The following is a 25,881-nucleotide window of genomic DNA, read 5'->3' as shown; positions in this document are numbered from 1 at the left end:
TTACATCACCCTGAATCCCTGCCCAGTGGCAGAGGTTGGCAAGAGGATGAGACGGAAAGGAGAAGATGAAGTCAGTTTTACATATTATTGATGCTAAAAAAGGGAATAATTCGGTGTTTGCTTTTAAGCTGCATAGAAACAGTTATATCAAAATGTTCACCAGTAAAATGCCATTTCCTGCTCAAGGGTTTATAACCGATTTGGCTGAGCAGCAAGTCAATACGACGCCTGCAAGAGAACAGAGGTCTGTGGACACCCTGTCCACTGCACTTTCTTAGGAGTCACCCTTTGTAATCTGAGGATGTGAAAGTCTCATGCAGGGTCAATGAATCCCCCAAACTAACCAGGGAGTACTGAAAACTCGCCCAATTGTGCAGGATGGTGTTTCAGGAACTTGAATTAACGCATGAACAACAGGAAACTAAACAAATGAGAGGATTGGGTGGCATTACCTACCCACCTGCATAGTTTAGCCTAAATTCTTCTTAAGTAACTTAGCAAAATCAGCCAGCATAGCACCAGCCCCCACTCAGAACATATTTGAAGAATTGTCCTTGAAATATCCAGGCCTCTATTCAACCAGGAATATCATGGTCCCAGAACAGAAATGGTGGGATGCTAAGAGAGAAGAATCCTAACATCAGAAAAACAGCCAAGGGACACAATGTTTATCCCCAAGGCAACTTCCTTCCTCCATTCCCAATGACATAAAGCTGGACTGATGGAACTAAATGAGACCTGGGAGGCACCTGTCCAACAGCTGGACAATGTATTGCCTGACCATTGTTAATTAATAAGTGTCTGGTCTACAGAGAGACACATAGTAACTCTAAACTATGGAAACCTTACCAGCGAGGCAGACACAGGTGAAGTTGTCACCATCTTGCTTTTGCTTTGCATCAACGCAGCTGGCATTGTTCTGGCAGGGTTTCTTCTGGCAGGCATCAAATTCTTCACAGAAAGTACCCGTGTATGGATCATCACAGTTACAGGAAAATGTTGCCTAAAACACAAACATACAGTATGTATTACCTGAGCCCTCTAAAATGTGTGGGTTAACTGTGAAACTCAAAGTGCAAACATACCTCTCATTTTTATAATTATACCAACACTGAGTATTTTTATCATATCACTTATACCATGATCTGACTAAAATCTAAGCTTTCAGAGGAATAATCTATTTCTTTACAGTTTCATTTCAAACATGTCTTTTTATTGATATGTATCCCAATGGTTTTTAATCTTCCTAAACCAGAAATGGAAATAATAATTATTTTAGGCAGAAAAATAAAGTTTTGCAGACCTGATATGGAAATGACAATTTTGCTAGAGCAGATATATCGCGCTACAGCCATTAAATTAGATGTCACTCCAACTAAAAGCCTTCAGCACAGATAGCATGTGGGACACATCATCACCAAATGTGTTACCATGCCTGCCTTTCTGGAGCACTGAGAGAATTTATCAAATCACCCTGGAAATTAACTTCAACATACAACCACGTAGATGAACTGAGTGTAAGGGAAAATAATAGGAACCATTTCATTTGATTTGTTATACTAGTAAAGGACCATAACTCAGCCCCAGTGAACTGAATTTTTATATCTATTTACTTATCTATTTGGCTATGTTGGGTCTTATTTGCAGCACATGGGGTCTTTCCTGGCAGTGAGTGGGTTTAGCTGCTCTGCAGCATGTGGGATCATAGTTCCCCCTCCAGGGTCTGAACCCTTAACCACTGGACCACCAGAGAAGTCCCCAGAGAACTGAATTTTATTGGACACTTCATTTCTGAGGCAGTTGTATAATCTCAATAAACTGAGCCTTCCTGCTCTCTTCCTAATGCTGGCCTGAGGGTGATATGTCTAAAACAGACACAGATCTGGGTCCAAAGCCTATGCAGATGGGACTGCAGATTCTCATGAAGAATAGAAGGGAGGAGGCAAAGGAGAATGGTATAAATAAAAGTTTACTGCTTAAAAAAATTCAAAACAAAATTGGGGAGAATAAATACATGTATATGTATGACTGAGTCCCTTCACTGCTCCCCTGAAACTACCACAACATTGTTAACTGGCTATACCCCAATTCAAAATAAAAAGTTCAAAGTTTGAAAAAAAAAACAAACCAGCCCAAAGCACCTTTTCCAGCTTTCCCCAAGCCCCACATCAGGCAAGTGTTTCAAAGCCCCGCCCACAGCTATTCCCAGGCCCGCCTCCCTCTCTCTGTGGTGGAGGAGGGACCTTGGTGTGTGTGTGTGTGGGGGGGGGGGGGGGGGTGGAGGAGGTGGCCCCTTGATCTTACAGACACTGTCAGGATCTCACCCAGTACCCACCTCCCCACCAAGCTGCTGCTGCTGCTAAGTCGCTTCAGTCGTGTCCGACTCTGTGCGACCCCATAGACAGAAGCCAAGCAGGCTCCCCCGTCCCTGGGATTCTCCAGGCAAGAACACAAGAGTGGGTTGCCATTTTCTTCTCCAATGCATGAAAGTGAAAAGTGAAAGTGAAGTCGCTCAGCCGTGTCCAACTCTTAGAGACCCCATGGACTGCAGCCTACCAGGCTCCTCCGTCCATGGGATTTTCCAGGCAAGAGTACTGGAGTGGGGTGCCATTGCCTTCTCTGCCCCACCAAACACTACACCACATCTTCTGTCCTAAAAAACAAAAAGGTTGCTCTTTCTTCTCTTTGATTTTTGTCTCTTAATCAAGTTTTCTATTTCTCGTCCATCTCTTGATTAATTTACTCCTGAAAGTTTAGGTTTCTTTGTAGCTATTGCCAATGAGATTCTTTCCTCATTCCTTTCTTGTAATTCCCATCATACCAGCTAGGGATTATCACTGATGAGTGAAATGCTAGTGCCTGTCTTCGCCTTGCCTCTCAGAGTCAGAGGTTTCAGTTGATTCTCTTGGGTTTTCTAGATAAAACAACTTCCCTCCCCAAAAGAAGGGAGCAGCATTTGCAAATCATGATAATGTTGCCTTCTCTAGTCTTCATGGTTACACTGGTGCAGATCCAGAATAATTTTGATTTCAAAGGGCAATTTACAGAATTCACCACTAAGTAGAACACTTGGAATGACAATCAAAGTTTATCAAATGCCATTTTAGCTTCTTGGAGTAGAAAGAGCTGCCACTTCAGTATTTTTGCCTGGAAAATTCCATGGACAGAGGAGCCTGGTGGGCTATAGCCCATGGCATCGAAAAGAGTTGAACATGACTGAGCACACACACACACACCTTAGCGTCTATTTTTAAAAATCAACTTTTTATCTCTAACCTAGCAGTATATGAACTGAATGTTTAAATTCCCTACTACTGACTTCTTATATTCCTAGAAGAAAAGTCCACAGAGGTCATCAAGTCAACCTGTTTTATGGCTGAATTCTTCTTGTATTTTTATTCTATTTGTATTTTATGACTGCATTCTACTTATATTTCTGTGACTTCCACCTAACATGCCCTACCCCCACAGACTCCTTTTCTAAGAAAAATTGTCCCTTGCCTGGTGAGATCATCGTTTACCCCATAAAAGTGAAAGTGAAAGTCACTCAGTCGAGTCCGACTCTTTGCGACCCCATAGACTATAAAGTTCATGGAATTTTCCAAGTCAGAATACTGGAGTGGATAGCCGTTCCCTTCTCCAGGGGATCTTCCCAACACAGGGATTGAACCTTGATCTCCCACGTTGCAAGCAATTTCATTATCATCTGACCCACCAGGGAAGCCCTTACACCATAAAAGGATGCCCCTTGTCACAAGCCAGGAGTGGATGAAACTGATTTCAGCAGCCAGTCAAGAAGCCAAACAGTCAAACAAGACATTTAGTTCAACCAAAACAGCCAGATTTTATGTAGGTGTATTTCTTTTGTTAGTTGAATTTGTTGTTGTTGAGGGAATGTGACAAATCCTTACAAAGTACAAAATCAAGACCTCTTTAGTTTAAGGATACACTCTTCAATTATATCTTAGGAACCAGAACAACAGAAATAAGAGCAGCAGCTTTTCCTACTTAAGTTAAAGATAAATTGTCTGCCTTCTTTTCCTATCATCTCACACCTCCTTGTGGCAAATGGAAGTTCCCTCTACATTCTAGCAGTAATTGATTCCTGTTTTTTTCATGATATTGTGAGGTTTTTTTTTTTCTTTTGTGTGTGTTTGTAGAGACTATTAATAGTTGCATGCTGAGGAAAGCTCATCAAGGACTATTAGAAAAGCAGCCTTGTAATTAGGAAAACTCCTTTTCTGGAACTGTCTTCTACCTAAATAGATATTTCTCCAAAGAAAGGCATTTATTTACAGATGGCCAATAGGCACATGAAAAGATGTTCAACATTGCTAATTATTAGGGAAATGCAAAGCAAAATTACAATGAGGTACCACCTCACACCAGTCAGAATGGCCATGATTAAAGAGCCTACAAATGACAAATGCTAGAGAGCGTGGAGAAAAGGGAACCCTTCTACACTGTTGGTAGGAATGTACATTGATGCAGCCACTATGGAAAACAGTATGGAGGTTCCTCAAAAACTGAAAATAGAGTTGCCATACGATCTAGCCATCCCATTCATGGGCATAAATCTGTAGGAAGCTCCAATTCAAAAAGAACCATGCACCTCAGTGTTCATCGCAGCACTATTTACAATAGCTCAGACACGGAAGCAAACAAAATGTCCATCAACATATGATTAAAAAAACATGTGGTACAGGGGCTTCCCTCATGGTCCAATGGTTAAGAGTCCACCTTGCAAAGCAGGGGACATCAGTTTGATCCCTGGTCTGGGGACATCCCCCATGCTGTGGAGCAACTAAGCTTGTGCACCTCAGCTACTGAGCCTGAGTTCTAAGTCCCGAGCCACAGCTACTGAAGCATGCGAACCTAGGGCCCGTGCTCCACAAGAGAAGCCCCCACAATGAGAAGTCTGCACACTGCAATGAAGACTACCCCCACTCACCACAATTAGAGAAAGCCCACATGCAGCAATGAAGACCCACCACAGCAGAATAATAAAATCAATCTTTCTTTCTTTTTTTTTTAGGAAAAAAGAAGATGGGTACATATATGCAATGGAATATTACTCAGCCATAAAAAAGAACAAAATAATACCATTTGCAGCAACATGGATGGACCCAGAGATTATCATAATGAGTGAAGTAAGTCAAAAAACGAAAGACAACTACCATATGCTATCACTTATATATGGAATCTAAAATATGATATAAACTTATTTACAAAACATAAACAGACTCACAGACATAGAAAACAAACTTGTCATCACCAACCAAACAGAAAAGAGGTGGGGGAGGGATAAATTAGGAGTTTGGCATTAGCAGATACAAACTACCATGTATAAAATAGATCAACAAAAAGGGCCTACTGAATAGCACAGGGAACTATATTCAATATCTTGTAATAAACCATAATGGAAAGAATATGAAAAAGAATATATATGTATACATATACATATAACTGAATCACTGCTGTATACCAGAATCTAACACAATATTGTAAATCGACTATAAAAATAATAAAATATTTAATAAAAAATTAAGTAAATAAATAAAATAATAACAATAAAATAATTGATAAAAATTTTAAAATAAAAAATAGAGCTATTTTCTATGGAAAATCTTGTCCTTGCTCAAATGGACAATGGTGCACAACTTTGATATTTGCAGGGGACTGTCCAGATCCCCTTGTGCATCTCCACAGAGTTGTGACCGCCTTTGAATGTAAAAGCTGTGCAGACACTGTGCACAGTTCCAAACTGGGCCTCAGCATTGTAATAAATCACTCCATGTCATTATTTTTGGCAGCTGTCCTCTAAAATTTACTTGGTTTGCATCCAGTCATTCCATTTTGCAGATAAATTTCTTTGGTCATTCAAGGGATTCATTTTGCACATAATTCATCTGGCATGTTCCATGGAAAATATGTCACTTGTGAAAATAAATTATGGAAAGCCCCAAATCAAATATCTTTGAGTTAGTATTGACTGAATTTATGTGTATGTGTATATATATATATATATATATATACACACACACACACACACACACATATATATATTTTGAAGTATAATTGAATGAATTCAACGCTAAAATGAAAGCCACGTATTTTGTTTTAAACAAGAAGCTTGACAGAAATGTTAAGAACTTGTTGAAACAATAGCTTTTGACCAAGCAAAGTGCCAAACTGATTGATTAAAATTAAACTTTGATTGATGGATGAGGAAGACGATTAACAACAGTTTACATACTCGTGACCATAAAATTTCTTTGTGTATTCTGTGCCAAGCTGCCCATAAAGTTAGATCTCTTCTAAAGTCCACTTGGATTCCAAAGTCCATTTGGAAAGAATGAAGAGCCTTCCTATAATATTAACAGGATTTTTCAAAAATAGTTTCAAGACTTTGAATTATAAGGGGCCATAAATATTTGCTAGGAAACTCTATTTTTAGTATATTTGTCATAAAAATACTGTGTTCAATTACTGACATTTGTAAACGATTCTATCAACCTTGGGAAGTTTAACCTGCTCTGATAGCACCAACCTACATCCTGGGTTTTTTTGGCTGCACCACGTGGCTTGTGGCATGTCAGTTCCCCAGCCAAAGATCAACCTGTTGTCCTCTTCAGTGGAAGAGCAGAGTCCCAATCACTGGACCACCAGGGAAGTCCTGAGAGCCAAGTTGGTCTTTTATTTATCTATTTATTTAATTTACTTGTTGTGCTGCGTCTTCGTTGCCGCCCTCAAGCTTTCCTCTCATTGTGGTGAATGGGGGCTACGCTCCAATGGCCGGGCTTGGGCTTCTCACAGTGGTGGTTTCTCTTGTCTCGGAGCACGGGCTCTAGGGTGTGTGTGCTTCAGTAGTTCAGGCATATGGGCTCAGGAGTTGCAGCTCCCAGGCTCTGGAGCAAAGATTCAGTAGTTGTGGCAGCTGGGTTTAGTTGCTCTGCCATATGTGAGATCTTCCCAGATCAGAAATCGAATCCACATCTCCTGTGTTGGTAGGTGAATTCTTTACCACTAAGCCACCATGGAAGCCTCCAAGAGAATTTTTTTGAGGAGCTTTATTTCTCTCTTTCAGAGTCAGAATTTATCAATTCTTATATACTTGCTCCTTTAAACAAAGTGTATAGAAAACACACATCTCTTTTTGTTGTCCCAGTAACATCAGTATGAACAGAGAAAACTCAGCCAACTAGACACAGAAGCTCATTGTTTATAGAGCTTACTCACACTGAATTATCTCTTTAATCTTCACCATGTCTGTCAGGTGGGTCCTCCCAGATTCATTTTAGGAGTTGAGAACAGACTCAACGGAAAGGTGAGATAAATTGCTTAAGGTGTTCCAGCTGGTTAAGTGTAGGGTCAAGGCTTAAACTCGTATCATCCAATTCCAAATCCTATTCCACTCTCATACTGTCCAATCATCACCATGATCATCCGTGGGTACCACAGACCCACGTGAGGATGCCCTTCACCCTTGCCTTAAAATAGCCCCAACAACAGCTGTATTTGATTTCTAGCTCTAGATTTCTATAGTTTTTCTACCTCCTTCCTTGCTATTTGGCTGTCTTCCCTATCATCATCATTGACTGTTCTCTTGGTTCACTGGTCCTAATTTCCTTCAGTTGTAAGAATAATACAAAATGTATTCAAATACAACGTTAAAATAGAGTAAAAATGTCCTTCCTGAGGGCTGGATGTATCTCTCGTACATAAAGAGCTCAGTCAGTCATGGACGGAGTTGGAAACTTTGTAAGTTCTTCACCAGAACTGGAGTTCCCAGGTGTCTGCATACATGATAGACATTTGAGTGTTCACTGAATTAAGCTGACTTGATAGTCCACTCCTTAAAGGCAGACTTGTGTAAGAGTTCTGTGCAGAACAAGGGTCCTCTTCTCCTACTTCCTTGTCCATTTCTGATGGTTTTGTGTTTTATTAAGACAGAATCATAGCCACTTATGCATTCTTCATCCACACGTTCATACTAAAGGCAATGCTAAAAAGGATTAGGAGGACAATCCCAAACCAATTAAAAAAAAAAAGGGGCTAAAGCTCTGATAATGGAAAGGAGATGATTTAAGCCTCTCTTGGCTAATGCACGTGCAAAGTCAATTTCAACTTCTGTCATGGACCAGCCTGATTCCAAACAATACCTGGGCAATTCAGAGTTAAATGTCTGAACATCTGCAAGGTCAAAACTTGGGCTAATGAGTTGATAATTGCTGAAACTAGGCAATGCAGACATGGTGGTTTGCCAAACGGCTTTCTCTCCTTTCAAATATGATGAAATTTTTCAAGATAAAAGATTTGCTGTTTTTATTTTAAGAGTTTGGCTAAATCTCAAGAAAGGAAAGATAAAACTCTGAAACATTAGAATCACATTTCAGCATCCTGTGTCCAGCTCCCCCCGTGGGCTGTCTGATCGCATTTAGCACAGAGATGTGGTGGAAAACATTGCGTGTGCATCACCAGGTCCCTGTGTATGAAGTCCCCTCCAGAAAGTCATTTCACACCCAAGTGCAGGAAAAGCTCTGCTTGGCCTAAGGGACTGACAGGTCTTCTTCTGAGGACAAAAGGAATCACGAAACTGAGCATATTTCCCTCTGAACAACCCAGTCATCTTTAAAAAAGGAGGCTCAGTCATTCCAATGCCAAGGGAAGGTGTGACTGCCTCTCAGCTTGCCCAGCATGCCAAGGTCATAAGTAGGGTACACCCAGCCCAGGTCATGGCTGGGAGAGTGGAATTCCTGCTTACAGAGCTCTGGGTGAAAATTCAGAAGATCTCCTAAACTAGTATTCCTCAATCTTCTAAAATACTTCCTCAAGAAGTAGAGTCTATTTCCTAAGGTTGGAAAGTTCTGGGATCTTTTTGCTCGCAGTTAATAGAGGAGCTCTAGTTGAGCTATTTCAAATCCTAAAAGATGATACTGTGAAAGTGCTGCACTCAATATGCTAGCAAATTTGGAAAATTCAGCAGTGGCCACAGGACTGGAAAACATCAGTTTTCATTCCAATCCCAAAGAAAGGCAATGCCAAATAATGTTCAAACTACCATACAATTGCACTCATCTCACACGCTAGTAAAGTGATGCTCAAAACTCTCCAAGCCAGGTTTCAGCAATACGTGAACCGTGAACTTCCAGATGTTCAAGCTGGTTTTAGAAAAGGCAGAGGAGCCAGAGATCAAATTGCCAGCATCCACTGGATCATCGAAAATGCAAGAGAGCTCCAGAAAAACATCTGTTTCTGCTTTATTGACTATGCCAAAGCCTTTGACTGTGTGGATCACAATAAACTGTGGAAAATTCTGAAAGAGATGGGAATACAAGACCACCTGACCTGCCTCTTGAGAAATCTGTATGCAGGTCAGGAAGCAATAGTTATAACTGGACATGGAACAACAGACTGGTTCCAAACAGGGAAAGGAGTATGCCAAGGCTGTATACTGTCACGGCGTTTATTTAACTTATATGCAGAGTATATCATGAGAAAACGGTGGGCTGGAATCAAGATTGCCAAGAGAAATATCAATAACCTCAGATATGCAGATGACACCACCTTTATGGCAGAAAGCGAAGAAAAACTAAAGAGCCTCTTGATGAAAGTGAAAGAGGAGAGTGAAAAAGTTGGCTTAAAGCTCAGCATTCAGAAAACTAAGATCATGGCATCTGGTCCCATCACGTCATGGCAAATAGATGGGGAAACAATGGAAACAGTGGCTCACTTTATTTTTCTGGGCTCCAAAATCACTACAGATAGTGATTGCAGCCATGAAATTAAAAGACATTTACTCCTTAGAAGGAAACTTATGACCAACCTAGACAGCATATTAAAAAGCAGAGACATTACTTGGCCAACAAAGGTCCATCTAGTCAAGGCTATGGTTTTTCCAGTGGTCATGTATGGATATGAGAATTGGGCTATAAAAAAAGCTGAGCACCAAAGAATTGATGCTTTTGAACTGTGGTGTTGGAGAAGACTCTTGAGAGTCCCTTGGACTGCAAGGAGATCCAAACAGTTCATCCTGAAGGAGATCAGTCCTGGGTGTTCATTGGAAGGACTGATGCTGAAGCTGAAACTCTAATACTTTGGCCACCTGATGTAAAGAGCTGACTCATTTGAAAAGACCCTGACGCTGGGAAAGATTGAGGGCAGGAAGAGAAGGGAATGATAGAAGATGAGATGGATGGATGGCATCACCAACTCAGTGGATATGAGTTTGGTTGGACTCTCGGAGTTGGTGATGGACAGGGAGTCCTCGCGTGCTGCCGTCCATGGGGTCACAAACAGTCAGACATGACTGAGTGACTGAACTGAACTGACTGAATAGAGGAGTATTGTCCATGAAGATGATCCCCCCAGTAAGGGCTTTCTGTAGCTCCTTGATCAAGTGCTTATGTTACTCTAAATGGACTTCAGGCAAGGAAGGTGATGAATCCTAACTCATGGAACAATGCAGCATCAGATTCTAGCCTGAGGTGTCCATCATCCCAAATGCACTGACCCAGAATCTGTGGAGGCGGAGGTCACAGAAGCCTCATCCCTGCCATTCTAAGCCAACGACCTATTATTCCAACTTGAGGAACCAGAGCAGCTGGTCATTCAGGTCTGAAAGTACATACAACTTTGATAATAAGTTGTAACTATAGCACACATTTTCATTTTATTAAGTATAGATGAGTTATAACTAAAGGGTCAGACAATCAGTCTAGAATGTTCTTTTAGACACATGAAATTTAGACTTTTACTAAACCCAGATTTAGCATTTCAAGGGACAGAAATGGTTATTCTGACATAAAATTTAAGAGACTATCTGAGAATTCTATTTAGGATGTTAAAGTCCCTATAAATGTCTTTTCCTGATCCCAGGCCACACAAGAACATCTGGAGTTCAGCCATAGAGACAAACTGTTGCCTCTTATTGGGAACACAGTGAACCATCTCAAAGGAAAACTCGCTATGAATTGCATTTTTAAAATTCTCATCCATTGATTGGGTCTTATTGCTCTTTTATTCACATTTAAACAACGTACTCTCGTTGCTCATAGCTCATAATCTTATTTTCCCATTAGTCTTAAATATACTATTGCTCTTCTCTTTGGGTCATTAATTGCAAATAAGGCAGCTTAATTTTTAAATAAGAAACATGCAGATTATCTAAACATTGAATTCAATACTTGACCTTCAAGAATTCCTAGAATTCATTTCTTTGGCTTAAACGGTAAATTCTAAAAAATAGAAATGATAATGAATGAGATAGCCACGTGCTTTCGTTCCAAAAGATTTTGAAGTTTAATTAATTACACAAGGGAGAAGAAAGTAAATGTCTTCCAGGAAATTTTGTAGAAGACCTTCTTCTTGAAATTGGATGTATGGGTTGGTAGAATGGAAGTGTTCACAAGCAGTTTCCCAGGGCAGGAACAATGACACAGACATAGAGAACAGACTTACGTGCAGAGACAGCAGAGGGTGGGACAAATAGACAGTAATGCTGAAAACATATATGTTACCATGTGTAAAACAGGTAGCTAGTGGGAAGCTGCTATATAACACAGACAACTCAACCTGGTGCCTTGGGACAACCTAAAGGGCTGGGTTGAAATGGGAGGTGGAAGGGAGGTTCAAGATGGAGGGGACACATGTATACCTATGGCTGATTCATGTTAATGTATGGCAAAAACCAACACAACATTATAAATCAATTATCTTCCAATTAAAATAAATTAAAAAAAAAAAACAATTTCCAACCAAATCACTGCAACTTATGCACTCTCAGCATACATTAGGCATGAGATTTTCACGTAATCAGCCTTGATTTCCTGTTGACCAACATCTGTGTATTTATTTGCTGCAAAATTCTAATCCACTAACAGGAGTAGCGTTTGACTTTTCAAAAAAAAAAAAAAACGGATGTCATTGAAAACTCATCTTCTATTGAATTTCCTGGAAAAACAAATCTGCCTGATCCCACAAGTAATTGACACACCATTCTACTTTTCTTATTTTAAAATTCAATTTAGCCTCCTAGTTATTTCCTTTGCTACATCAAAAGAAAATGATAAAGAAAAAGCTTTAATAAAATGGACATTTTGATGTATAAATTATTGATGAGATGGATTCACTGAAGAATAAAGAAGCTTCCCAACGTCTTCTTCAAGTTCCCTGGGCAGGAAAACTCACTACGAGTTACGTTTTGAAATGTAAAGCAAAGATGATAAACCAGGGATAACTTTTTCTGACGATGGAAAGCCAATGGGGACAGGGCAGGGTTTAAAGCCATCACTTACTGCAGAAAGCTCCCATCATATGCCAACTGCCCTGTAAGGATTCACTTCATCTTCGCAGCCATCTTGCAGGATGGGTATTGTTTTTCTGTTTCACAAATGAGGAAACAGATTGGCGAATGTAAGCCGTCTGCTCAAAGCCATATAGCTACTCAGAGGCAGAGGAAGGCAGATTTGGTCTCCTTCCAAAGAGATCTTTACAATTTAGCATATTGAGAAATGCAAGGAATTGAGTCACAAACAATGAGGGGCAGGGTTCAAACAACATCCTGAGAAAACAGAAGAGGGCAGCCTTTGCCCATTGAGAGAGACTGAAGGGGATAACCTCCAATGGCCTCTTCGGCTCTTACATCTGCTGGACCTGGGTTTCAGTCCCAAATAAGCCATAAACCCCTAATGTCACTATCCTCCTCCAAGTGATTCCATATCACTTTATTCAGTCACTAAGTCATGTCTGACTCTTGGCAATCCCGTGGACTGTAGCCCACCAGGCTCCTCTGTCCTCCACTATCTCCCTGAGTTGGCTCAAATTCACGACCATTCAGTCAATGATGCTATACCGGACTGGTTTGCCATTTCCTTCTCCAGGGGATCTTCCCAACCCAGGGATCAAACTCAAGCCTCCTGCATTGGCAGGTGGATTCTTTACCACTGAGCCACCAAAGAAGCCCATTCCATGCCACACAGGGGTGCTAACAACCATCTTGTGGGTTTTTTCCCTGTTCTTGCTATTAGTTTGATAGCAATATCAAATGGCAGGGCTGCCATAATAGAGTAGCAAGGCTAGGTGGCTTAAACAACAGAAATTTATTTTCTCATAGTACGGGGGACTGGGAAATCCATGATGTCCACAGGGTTGGTTTCTTTGAAAATCTCTTGGCTTATAGATGGCCCTCTCTCCCTATGTCTTCACGTGATCCTCCTCTGTTTATGTCTATGTCCTAATCTCCTCTTCTTATAAGGATATCAGTCATTAGCCTAAGGGCTTTGCAAAATGCAGATACCCTCATTGTTACCTTTATTCCAATTTTATGTTTGAGGAAATGGAGACACAGAGAGGGTGAGTAAACACACCAAGTTCTGCCAGTTAATCAACTAAAGTGTTAAAATGTGAACCCAGGAAATCTGGTTCCAGGATCTCCCCTCTATATAAAAGAAACTACAGTCAAACTGAACCACAGATGACCATGTAGCGTAGTAAGAAAAAAACACTACATGACCTACCAAGATGCTATTCCCGGTTCTTCCATCTCTTTGACCTTGGGCAAGAAATTTACATTATTAATGACTTGATTTCCTGTTGGACCTCAGGTCAATAAAAAGGAGAAAATGAAAGTAGATGTGCTATAACCCAAAGATTGTATTATTTATGTTGCTGGCTTTAAAAATTTAACTGTTGTAAGATCTAACGTGACACAACAGCTACTCGAGAACCCTTATCCAATAACGAAGGGGTTCAGCACAGCCACTTAACAGATAAAATGACTGTATCAGTGACACAGGAGGAGTGAGGGGCTGGGTGCCAGTCTCAGTTCCTATTTGAGTCAAGTGATGAAAATCAACAAATCAAATAACAAGCTAGATTCAGGAACCAGGACGTATAGGTGGAGATGAGAAATTAGGCTTGGGGAAAGTGAAGAGGAACTAAAAAGCCTCTTATGAAAGTGAAAAAGGAGAGTGAAAAAGTTGACTTAAAGCTCAACATTCAGAAAACTAAGATCATGGCATCTGGTCCCATCACGTCATGGCAAATATATGGGGAAACAGTAGAAACAGTGTCAAACTTTATTTTTGGGGGTTCCAAAATCACTGCAGATGGTGACTGCAGCCATGAAATTAAAAGATGCTTACTCCTTGGAAGGAAAGTTATGACCAACCTAGACAGTATATTAAAAAGCAGAGACATTACTTGTCCAACAAAGGTCCGTCTAGTCAAGGCTATGGTTTTTCCAGTGATCATGTATAGATGAGTTGGACTGTGAAGAAAGCTGAGCACTGAAAAATTGATGCTTTGGAACTGTGGTGTTGGAGAAGACTCTTGAGAGTCCCTTGGACTGCAAGGAGATCCAACCAGTCCATCCTAAAGGAAATCAGTCCTGGGTGTTCATTGGAAGGACTGATGCTGAAGCTGAAACTCCAGTACTTTGGCCACCTCATGCAAAGAGTTGACTCATTAGAAAAGACCCTGATGCTGGGAGGGGTTGGGGGCAGGAGGAGAAGGGGGCAACATCGGATGAGATGGCTGGATGGCATCACCGACTCGATGGATATGAGTTTGAGTAAACTCTAGGAGTTGGTGATGGACAGGGAGGCCTTGCGTGCTGCGATTCATGGGGTCGCAACGAGTCGGACACAACTGAGCAACTGAACTGAACTTAAGATCTTCAAAGCCACCTTCCCTTATGGCTCAGCAGTAGAGCGTCCACTTGCAATGCAGGAGACTGGAGTTCAATTCCTGGGTTGGGAAGATTCCCCGGAAATCCTATGGACAGAGGATCCTGGGATGCTACAGCCCCTGAAGTCGCAAGAGTCAGACACAACTTAATGACTAAACCACCACCAAGCTCATCAAAACCCTCAATCTCTTTTTTTCCATTAAGATTGCACTGAAAGTAAAGTGAAAGTGAAAGTCACTCAGTTGTGTATGACTCTTTGTGATCCCATGGACTACAGAGTCCATGGAATTCTCCGGGTCAGAATACTGGAGTGGGTAGCCTTTCCCTTCTCCAGGGGATCTTCCCAACCCAGAGATCGAACTCAGGTCTCCCACATTGCAGGCAGATTCTTTACCAGCTGAGCCACAAGGGAAGCCCAAGAATACTGGAGTGGGTAGCCTATCCCTTCTCCAGCAGAACTTCCCGGCCCAGGAATCAAAAACAGGATTGCCTGCATTGCAGGCAGATTCTTTACCAACTAAGCTATCAAGGAAGCCTGCAAGATTGCACTGGTCCTTCACAAATCTTGGAGACAGGGATAGTCAACTGCTCAAATGGATGTGGGGACCAGACAGGAGGTACACTTGCACGTGGTCCAGGTAAAAGGTACAGATCCTTATCAGAGAACCCCAGCTCCCTGTCCTGCTTGTCCAAACAGTCTGATTGCTCTAGGTCTATCCATAGGTCAGTCCTGAGCAGAAGCTTTTGCTCTTTGGGGGATGAACTGTTGAGTTCTCAAGACCTTTGTCACCATCTGATGTTCAAGACCCCAAGATGGGGAGACAGACCTGAAGAACTCCACCTGTGGGCACCTGCTTCAATGCTCCTCTGCTAGCACATCACTCTTGCATGTGGTCCCTCTTTCATATTACCTCTCTCCATCTCCATCCTCCATCCCTGTTTCCTATTTATCCTCATTCCCTTTGGACTCCACACAAATGGGCTACTATGTTCACAGACCATGGCTAACCCAACACATTTCCCAATTCCCACCTTTAGCCAGTACATGAGTCTTCCTCTATACATCTGTAACTTTAACCTACGTTTACTCTTCCATAGGACCTAGAATTCTCCTTTGCCTTAGCCTTCAGATCTACTTTCGTCTTAATAGGTTGTTTTATAGTTCACATACTTTTGTGGATAGTCACAATGCAGGAGACCCTGGTTTGATTCCTGGGTCGGTAAGATCCACTGGAGAAGGGATAGGCTACCCACTCCAGTATTCTGGGCCTTCCCTTGTGGCTCAGCTGGTAAAGAATCCACCTGCAGTGCAGGAGACCTAGGTCCGATCTCTAGGTTAGGAAGATCCCCTGGAGAAGCTAAAGTCTACTCACTCCAGTATTGTGGCCTGGAGAATTCCATGGGGTCACAAAGAACCAGACATGACTGAGTGACTTTCACTTTCACAAATCCAACCCAAAATGAGAGAATGTAGGTAAACGAAAAAGTAAAACACAACAGAGTTGGTATAAAGGATCATCAGTGCAGCCTTCTTTAGGGAGGATGAATGCAATTCTTCATCCCCTTGCTCTCCTATTGAAATAAGAATGCACACGTGAATCTAGATTCATCTTCTTCTTATTACTGGTATCATATTCTGAACTCCAAGAAGTCTGTCTTGATTATATAATCCCTGACACCACAGCATTTAATTAAAAATATTTCCTCAGTATTACAGGGGAAAAATCTTTTCATTTTATTGCGAATGATTTTATTTATATAGAGTCCCTGATCTGATGGATGTTTTTCTTTATTGAATTTACAGTCACACAAATTGAAGTAACACCAGCAGAGGTGGGAAGGTCTTATCATTCATTTTAATTAAATCTTATCTCACTAAATGCTTGCTGCTTTCATGATTTTCACATTGAACAAAAGGCAGGTTATAGCTAATAGCTGTGTTTCTCCAGGATAATTAGAAAAGGATGATTCTAACAATTCCAGAAGAAGCTCATCAAAAGTTCTAACTCAAGGGTGGCAAAAGAATTAGGTAAGTTCATGGGCAAGGTGAATCTTGCTTGCTTTGAACTGCTTTTATTAATGTATAATATTCTCAAGAATACTCTCCATCCTTCATCCCTGCTTCTTGTTTATCCTCATTCCCTTTGGACTCCACACATATGGGCTATTATGTTCACAGACCATGGCTAACCCAACACACTTCCCAATTCCCACCTTTAGCCAGTACATGAGTCTTCCTCTATACATTTGCAACTTTAACCTATTTTCTCTTCTATGGGACCTAGAGTTCTCCTTTGCCTCAGCCTTCAGATCTACTTTCCTCTCATGCCAAAGAAAGTTCAAAGTACCGCACAATTACATTCATCTCACACGCTAGCAAAGTAACGCTCAAAATTCTCCAAGCTAGGCTTCAACAGTACATGAATTGAGAACTTGCAGATGTTCAAGCTGGATTTAGAAAAGGCAGAGGTACCAGAGACCAAATTGCCAACATCCATTGCATCATAGAAAAAGCAAGAGAATTCCAGAAAAGCACCTACTTCTGCTTCATTGACTATGCTAAAGCCTTTGTGTGGATCACAACAAACTGTGGAAAATTCTTCAAGAGATGGGAATATGAGACCACCTTATCTGCCTCCTGATAAACCTGTATGCAGGTCAAGAAGCAATAGTTAGAGTCAGACATGGGCCAATAGACTGGTTCCAAATTGAGAAAGGAGTACATCAAGGCTGTATATTGTCACCTTGCTTATTTAACTTATATGCAGAGTACATCATGCCAGGCTGGATGAAGCATAAGCTAGAATCAAGATTGCCAGGAGAAATATCAATAACTTCAGATAGGCAGATGACACCACCTTTATGGCCAAGAGTGAAGAACTAAAGAGCCTCTTGATGAAAGTGAAAGAGGAGAGTGAAAAAGCTGGCTTAAAACTCAACATTCAAAAAGCTAAGATCATGGCATCCAGTCCCATCACTTCATGGCAAATAGATGGGGAAACAATGGAAACAGTGACAGACTTTGTTTCCTTTGGCTCCAAAATCACTGCAGGTGGTGACTACAGACAGAAAATATAAGACTCTTCCTCCTCGGAAGAAAAGCTATGACAAACCTAGACAGAGTTTTAAAAAGCAGAGATATCACTTTGGTTACAAAGGTCCAACTAGTCAAAGCTATGGTTTTTCCAGTAGTCATGGATGAATGTGAGAGTTGGACCATAAAGAAAGCTGAGCACCAAAGAATTGATGCTTTGAACTGTGGTGTTGGAGAAGACTCTTGAGAGTCCCTTGGACTGCAAGGAGATCCAATCAGTCAATCCTAAAGGAAATCAGTCCTGAATATTCATTGGAAGGACTGATGCTGAAATTGAAGCTTCAGTACTTTGGCCACCTGATGCGAAAAACTGACTCACTGGAAAAGACCCTGATGCTGGGAAAGATTGAAGGCGGGAAGAAAAGAGGATGACAGAGGATGAGATGGTTGGATGGCATCACTGATTCAATGGACATGGGTTTGAGCAGGCTCCAGGAGTTGGTGATGGACAGGGAAGGCTGGCATCATGCTGCAGTCCATGGGGTCTCAAAGAGTCAGACATGACTGAGCGACTAAACTGAACTGACTGACTGATTCTCATGAAGCAATTTCTTTTGGGTGATAATGTAGTTCTCCAATTCTGAATCAGAGAAAATCTGCATATCAATTTTGAATGTAAGAACACTAATACTGTCCAGATCTTCCTTTCAAAAGTTTCTTGGTTAATATATCATATTTTAACCATTTTGATGGTTGAAGTTTCTTTTCTAATTCATTTACAAGTCTTACAATAGGATAACGGATTTAGGTTCTTTATTGGAAAAAAAAAAAAATAGGAAATGTGTGCTTAATTCCTTACAGGCTCAGGATCGCCATCATCAGGGGGTGGTAATGAAATGTCCATGTCACAAGAAGGCCTTAAATAACACAGATCCACATAAGTGCTGGAAAAACCTTCATCTCACTTCCTGGTTCGTATGCACCGGTTCTGATGAAGGCTGGTACACCTAGTAGTGTTGTTATACATGACAGTCCCCAGTGAAGAGGCCAATCTCAAATCATTTTCTCTAATTATAGTTTTTGAATGCTTGTGTTAGAAAGGAAAGAAAAAAATCCATGAGTGAGCCCCAGTTCCTGTCTTCTCTGAGAGCTGCATGAACGGACCCTAAGCTATGGAATGGGGTTCTAGGTCATTTTAGTCATCCGATGAGCATGTCTCCTAGGGCTTCTCAGGCTCCTCTAAAGTAAAACTAGTTTTGAACTTCCCTGGCAGTCCAGTGGTTAAGACTTCTCCTTCCAATGCAGGGGGCACGGGTCAGATCTCCAGTCGGGGAATGAAGATCCCACATACTGCATAGTGGAGCCAAGAACAAACTTAAAACTAGTACTTTTGTTTATTTGGCATATAACATCTGTCTCAGAAGAACGGCTCATCAGCCTCCCCTGTTTCTAAACTTAGGAAGAACTGGAAACCGAACACGAGACTCTGATGCTGACCAGTCTGACAAATCTCAGAACCCCACCCCCCAAATCCAGGTCTCTGTTTTCAGATCCAACATCTCCAGCTGGATTTTAGAATTACCTACTCTTCTCTCGCCTACTAAAATCAGCCTCTGCTTAAGTTAAGTTATTCCAGTTTTAATAATAGATAATGCCTTAATGTGGTATCATTTTAGGGACATTTGCATTTAAATAGGAAATCATGCCTTTATTACAAGGAATTAAGCTCAAACACTAAGATTCCAGGCATCCCGCCAGGCTGGTGTATCAAGGAAATTTGGGATGAAGGGACCCTCCTAGATGTCCTTGACTGTGTTCATGTGTTCGGTAGCTCAGCTGTGTCCAGTTCTTTGTGATCCCATGGACTATAGCCCGCCAGGCTCATCTGTCCATGGGATTCTCCAGGCAACAATACTGGAGTGGGTTGCCATTTCCTCCTTCAAGGGATTTTCCCAACCCAGGGATCAAACTGGAAGGTGTTTTTTTTTTTTTTTTTTTTTACCACCAAGCAACCTGGGAAGAACTGGGAAGCCCCAGATGTCCTTGAATCCTACACTCACGAAGTCACCAGTCCCCTGCCTTCTGTCCAAAGCATGGGCAACTAAACTGCATCCATGTCTCTGGGCATGTCCGTGTTAGTCACTCAATCGTGTCCGATTCCTTGCAACCACATGGACTGTAGCCAGCCCGGCTCCTCTGTCCATGGAATTCTCCAGGCAAGAATACTGGAGTGGGTAGCCATTCCCTTCTCCAGGTGATCTTCCCAACCCAGGGATTGAACCCGGATCTCCTGCATTGCAGGCAGATTCTTTACTGTCTGAGCCACTAGAGAAGCCTGTATCTATGTATAGCTATGTTTATTTTTTAAAGTACTTTTTAAATTCAGTTCAAAATAAAGATGCCCATAATTAGAAACAAAAACTACCTTATACTGCTACTGCTGGTCGGTAACTAGGTTGTGCTGTTTATTATGGTTCCTCTTGAGGAACCATTATATGTTCATGAGTCTTTCTGGATAAAACTGATATTTGTCAACTATTTTATTTTTAACTCCAAAATTAAAAATACATGGAATTAAACAGCTCTTCAGAACAATGGATAACAATTAAGACAAACAACCAATCACCCATTTTTGTGGCCAGTTGCATCCTCTCTTGTCTCAGCACAGATCTTAAAGACAAAATAAAACCAAAAACACTAATACATAGAGCATATGCTAGTGACTTGGATTCAGAAATTCAAGTATCAACTTTCTCCCAACAACTTTCCTTTAAAATGAGAACTCTGAGAAGGAAATTAAATGTGAGTCTAGCCCTGAATGTATTCCACTAAAGTCAATTAAAATCTGTCATATAGGCCAGAAGCATTCCTGGGTTGTTCAAAAGAGGATAAGGGTAGGCAGAGACATCCAAGGATAACAGGGTTGAATGCCAAGAGCAACAAGGGCCACAGGAAGTGGCTCTTGATGGAAACAACAGATGCCACTTTCATCGTTTGTGTATCGCGTCACCTTTTATTTCCAAAGCACTTTATAAAATGCTCACACATGTATGATCTCATTTTAAATTCTACTAGGATTTTCTCCAGCACCTCTACAAGACCGGGTCTTGCCCAAAATCTCCCACATGCCACGGCCCTGTTATAGGGACATTTCATCTTTCCCATCATCAAAGATACTGAAGCTCTAGAGAAGTGATGCAGTTTCAGTAAATGCCAGAGTTCGATCTTGACCTTGATCTGCCCTGTGTCCACTGGCTCCACCTGGCCACAAAGCTTCCTACTTCATCAGAATGGTCCATAGAAACATGGAAGCCCACGCAGACATCACCTGGGCCAAGTGGAGGAGCCATGTGCTTTCTTTAAGCTCACTGATGTCTAGAGCCACCTTGAATTCTCTCCAGATGATAGTAATAATAAAGCTGGATTGGTTTCTCACTGACCAAAACAAAACTAAAATGCTAGTACCTTTGGAAGTACTGCAAACTCTTAAAATTTCAGGGACTTTCCTGGTGGTCCAGTGGCTAAGACTCTGCACTTCCAATGCAGGAGGCCTGGGTTCAATCTCTGGTCACAGAACTAGATCCCACATGTTGCAGCTAAGAGTTCACATGCTGGAACTAAAGATCGCACATGCCACAAGGAAGACTGAAGACACTGCATGTCACAGCTAAGATTTGGGGCCGTCAAATAAATAAACATTAAAAATAATAATAAATAAAATGAGATTTCAACCCTTCCTGAAATGAAGTCATCCCAAGAGCCTTAGTACCCCATAGAGTAATTCTGATGAGGCAATGTCATGTCATAGGGCTGTGATGAGCAGAAAACCGTTTCTACCAGGAAACAGCTGTGGAACTGATGTCTCACTTTCCATCTAGTGAATTTAAATCATGCTAAATATAATGGAGTATTTTTTATTAAATTGCAAAATGAATTGTTCTTATGATAGAAATGGAAGCATAATATTATCTAAATATGGAAGTTGCTAAAGTAGATTTTAAAATGTATTATTAATTTATTTAAGCAACTTCAAACAGCCCAGAGGCAAAAGTCAAATTCGTGTATTGCTTCTGATTTTAGATGTCACAATATGGGATTTTTTTTTAATCCTCAAAGTCTTCCATGTGTGAAGAAATTCTTAAAATAGAAGATCAAACTTTGGTTTAAAAATCAATAAAATAATTCAAGCTTAAGGAAGGGTGACTAGATTTTGAGTACAAGTTCTCATAGTCCATGACCCTGGCCTGTCGGGCAGCCCCTTCCTTAACCTAATCCAAGTTCAAGCTAGCCCCATGCATCTTCACTTCAGACTCCTACAAAACTTCTGCCACAGACTGTGCTCTCATCATTTCAGCCGGTGCCTTTCACAACATACAACCCATCCCTTTAATATTAATGTATCAGTCTGGGGACTTTCCTGGTGGTTCACTGGCTAAGAATCCACACTCCCAATGCAGGAAGCTCAGGTTCAATCCCTACTCAGGGAACTAGATCCCACATGCTGAAACTAAGAGTTCCCATGCCCCAACCAAGGCCTGGCACAGCCAAATAAATAAATAAATATTTTTTAAAAAATACATTAGTTTCCACTAACCATTAGTGCCTCTTGCATCGATGTTTAATTTGCTTGATTTATAGAACTTCATTCAATTCTCTGCTCCTGACAACACTTGATGATTACCTATTACACTTTGCTTACCAGCACTGAAATATATACAAATCAAACTGAGACCAGATAACAAAGAAAAGGATAAAAGTAAAATGTGACGAAGAAAGCATATAAAGAAATGGAAACAGTTAACAGGAAAGAAAAACCAAAAACACACCAGTGAATCTAGCCCAAAGTGCTGAATTATAACGCGGAGACAGGATGAAGGGAGGAAAGTAAAATGTTTTTTTTTTTTTTTTTTTTTCCTACAGATATAGACCTAAACACACATGCATGACTATTTTTGTTGTTGGAGCCACTCCATCGTGTCTGACTCTTTGCAACCCTATGGACTGCCGCCCGTTACTCTACTCGGTCCATAGAATTTTCCAGGCAAGAATACTGGAGTAGGTTGCCATTTCCTCTTCCAGGGGGTCTTCCTGACCCAGGGATCAAATCTGCATCTCTTGCATTGCCTGCAGATTCTTTAACACTGAGCCACAGGGAAGCCCCATGACTATCTTAAAAAGTGAAGTCGCTCAGTCGTGTCTGACTCTTTGCGACCCCATGGACTATAGCCTACCAGGTTCCTCCGTCCATGGGATTTTCCAGGCAAGAATACTGAAGTGGGTTGCCATTTCCTTCTCCAGATCTTCCCGACGCAGGGATTGAACCCGGGTCTCCCATGTTGTAGGCAGACACTTTACCGTCTGAGCCACCAGGGAAGGTTATGACTATCTTGGGCAAGTATAAATAATATCATATAAGTGGCTATGGGTATTTTCTCTGGCCACGTGCTTTGCTTCCCCCAGTTTCCTGCCAAAATGTTGTGATAGTGTAAAAACAAGACATGTAACTGACAGTTCCGATGTCCTACACAGTGATGACCTTGGGATTCTGGATAGCTCTGGAACTTTCCACATTTGCCAGGGCCTCTGCAGACTCCTGAGAAACAGTCACACCAGCATTCTCTGCACCTTTCCCTCCAGCCCAAAGTGTCCCTGCACATAACACACAGTCACTGCTAAGACGCAGCTCGAATCTTCTGTGCAGAACTGTGCAGAAACCAGCCAAAGGCATGTAGAAGATGGTCTATTACATTCACGGAGATGACCCCAAGGGGCCGGCAGTGATCTTGCTCTGCTTCTCTGTTACAAAGCAGTTGTATCTAGGGAAAGTGTTCATACTCCCTTCCCAGCCCGCCTCTCCATCCTTTATAGACTTGGAAATATCCTGTTTAACTGCAGAATCATCATGAACTAGAAATTCCCCTCCAGTGTGAACCTGGAAGGGACACATGCTGTGGCTCAATTAAATGCTGATCTTAGCTTCCAAAAGCCCATTACGTGAAAGGAAGCTGAGCACAGAACGAGTTCCCTGTTGCTAATGAGTAATAGACACGCAGGTTTGGGCCAGGTTTTCAGGGACTACTCTTGGAATACAAGCAGAAGGCAATCTGAGAGGAGAAATCCACATGACAACTCAGGACAGCCTGCCAAGTGTTGGGATAATGCCTGTCTCCCATCCTGCCCCCACCATGGAGATGGTGGATTTCTGGCCAGTTTCCAGTTGAGGCAAGATCTTCTCTGAATCTGCCTTATCTCATGCTCCCTAGAAATAAACCAACCTTCTAAATGGTTTCCTCACTCTGTTTTGTGTGGTGAAACTCCATGTCTGACACTCAGAGGTGCTCACAGAACATGGGATGAGGGATGGAAATGTGGAGAAATAAATGATTCTCTGGGCTTCCCCAGAGGCTCAGTGGTGAAGAATCTGCCTGCAATACAGGAGATGTGGGTTCAACCCCTGTGTCAGAAACATCCCCTGGAGGAGAAATGGTAACCCACTCCAGTGTTCTTGCCTAGAAAATTCCCTGGACAGACGAGCGAGGCTGTCCTGTATGGACCCTACAGTCCATAGGGTCACAAAGAGTCAGACATGACTGAGCATGCATGCATGCAAATGACATGCAAATGGTAAGTGGAATAAACATTTTTGTGAGCAAGCAAGGCTGATGGTTTTCAGATCCCTAAAGAAGAGCATCCCCACCAGATGTCACAGGCAAAGCCACTTAGCTGCATTATTCCCAGGGGCTCCCACTCAGCTCGCTGACTTATGGACTGAAAAATAGGCCAACTGGATAAGCACCTTTGGGAGAGGAAAGATAAGGAAAGTAACCCACCGAGTTCTAAAGACATGGTTTTCTTCTCTTGGGCATAAAGTCTAACCAGAGCCTTATTTCTGTATCCCCAAATAGTTATTAAAACCTAAGAATCATAGCTGTCGGTCTCTGATAAAGAGTTATAGAATAAACATCTCTCCTCTCTGTAAAAACTAAGAGTTGTGGGCTTCCTGGGTGGCTCAGTGGTAAACAATCCCCCTGCCAATGCAGGAGAAACAGATTCAATCCCTGATCGGAGGATCCCACATGCCGCGGGGCAACTAAACCCGTGCATCCCAGCTATTAAGCTGGTACTCGAGAACCCAGAAGCCACAGCTAATGAAGCCTGCACACCCTAGAGCCTGTGGTCCAAAATGACAGAAGTCACCGCAATGAGAAGCCTGTGCACGACTAGAAAGTAGCCCCTACTCACCACAACTAGAGAAAAGCCCACTTAGCAATAAAGACCCAGCACAGCCAAAAATAAACAAATCCAATGTTTTTAAAAAGATGGAGAGCTGTAACAAACAGAGTATAAAATCAGGGGCTGCAAGAAATAGTCCTGGAACTATTAAACCTTCCAAGTGGAACTTTTTTAAGTCCTGGGGATGTAATGTACTGCATGGTAACTATAGTTAATAACACTGTACTGCATATCTGAAAGTTGCTAAAAGAACAGACCTTCAAAGTTCTAATCAGGAGAAAAAAAAATGTGTAACTGCGGTGATGGGTTGTAACTAAACTTACTGTGACAATCATTTCACAATATATACATAACCAGGTCATTTTGTCGTACACCTGAAACTAAAGCAATGATGTAAGTCAATTATATCTCCATAAGCCTGCAGGGTAGTAGTCTAAAAGAAGAGTTTTGGGGCCTCGTGTAAAAGGTTGCCAGCCATACCTGCAGGGCTTTTCTCTTCCCCCGTGTTCCTCATGTCACCTATACCATGATTTTCTCAAGATTCACTCTAGAATAAAGGAGTCCCAGAGAGCTTAGTCCCCTACTGTAACTGGCGCCAAAAAAAACCCCATGGGACTGGGGTTTATGAATCTAAATCTCTTCAGAAGGTCTTGAGAATGGTGACTTTTAATGTCTTGGTCTGATTTCTGTGGCATTTCACAAGGTTACCAGCATCTCATCTCAGATCCCATCCAAGACCCACTGGGTCCAGATCTGCATTTTCAACGAGATGTTCACGAGTGCACATGAAAGCTGGAGAACTGCTGCACCCACAGGTCAAGAGGTTGAATCATCTGAAAAGGTTTCGACCTGATGCTCCCTCGTTTTCCTTGAAGTAAACAGTAAAAGTTCAAGTGAAGATGCTAAATACAGGCACGAAGACACT

The 25,881-nt window shown here is 41.6% G+C and overlaps 1 protein-coding gene across 1 annotated transcript in view; it reads right to left on the bottom strand.

Moving 5' to 3' along the window:
• DNER (delta/notch like EGF repeat containing) overlaps positions 1–25,881 on the bottom strand; it is a 384,143-nt gene that overhangs the window by 142,996 nt on the left and 215,266 nt on the right. Inside the window, exon 8 of the mRNA XM_065928909.1 lies at positions 850–1,003. Coding sequence (XP_065784981.1) covers positions 850–1,003 — 154 coding nt within the window. The remainder of the gene's footprint in view (positions 1–849; positions 1,004–25,881) is intronic.

The sequence above is a fragment of the Muntiacus reevesi genome, chromosome 3 (genome assembly GCF_963930625.1).
Source record: "Muntiacus reevesi chromosome 3, mMunRee1.1, whole genome shotgun sequence".
In the NCBI taxonomy this organism is placed as follows: domain Eukaryota; kingdom Metazoa; phylum Chordata; class Mammalia; order Artiodactyla; family Cervidae; genus Muntiacus; species Muntiacus reevesi.
This window is presented reverse-complemented; position numbering and strand designations above follow the sequence as displayed.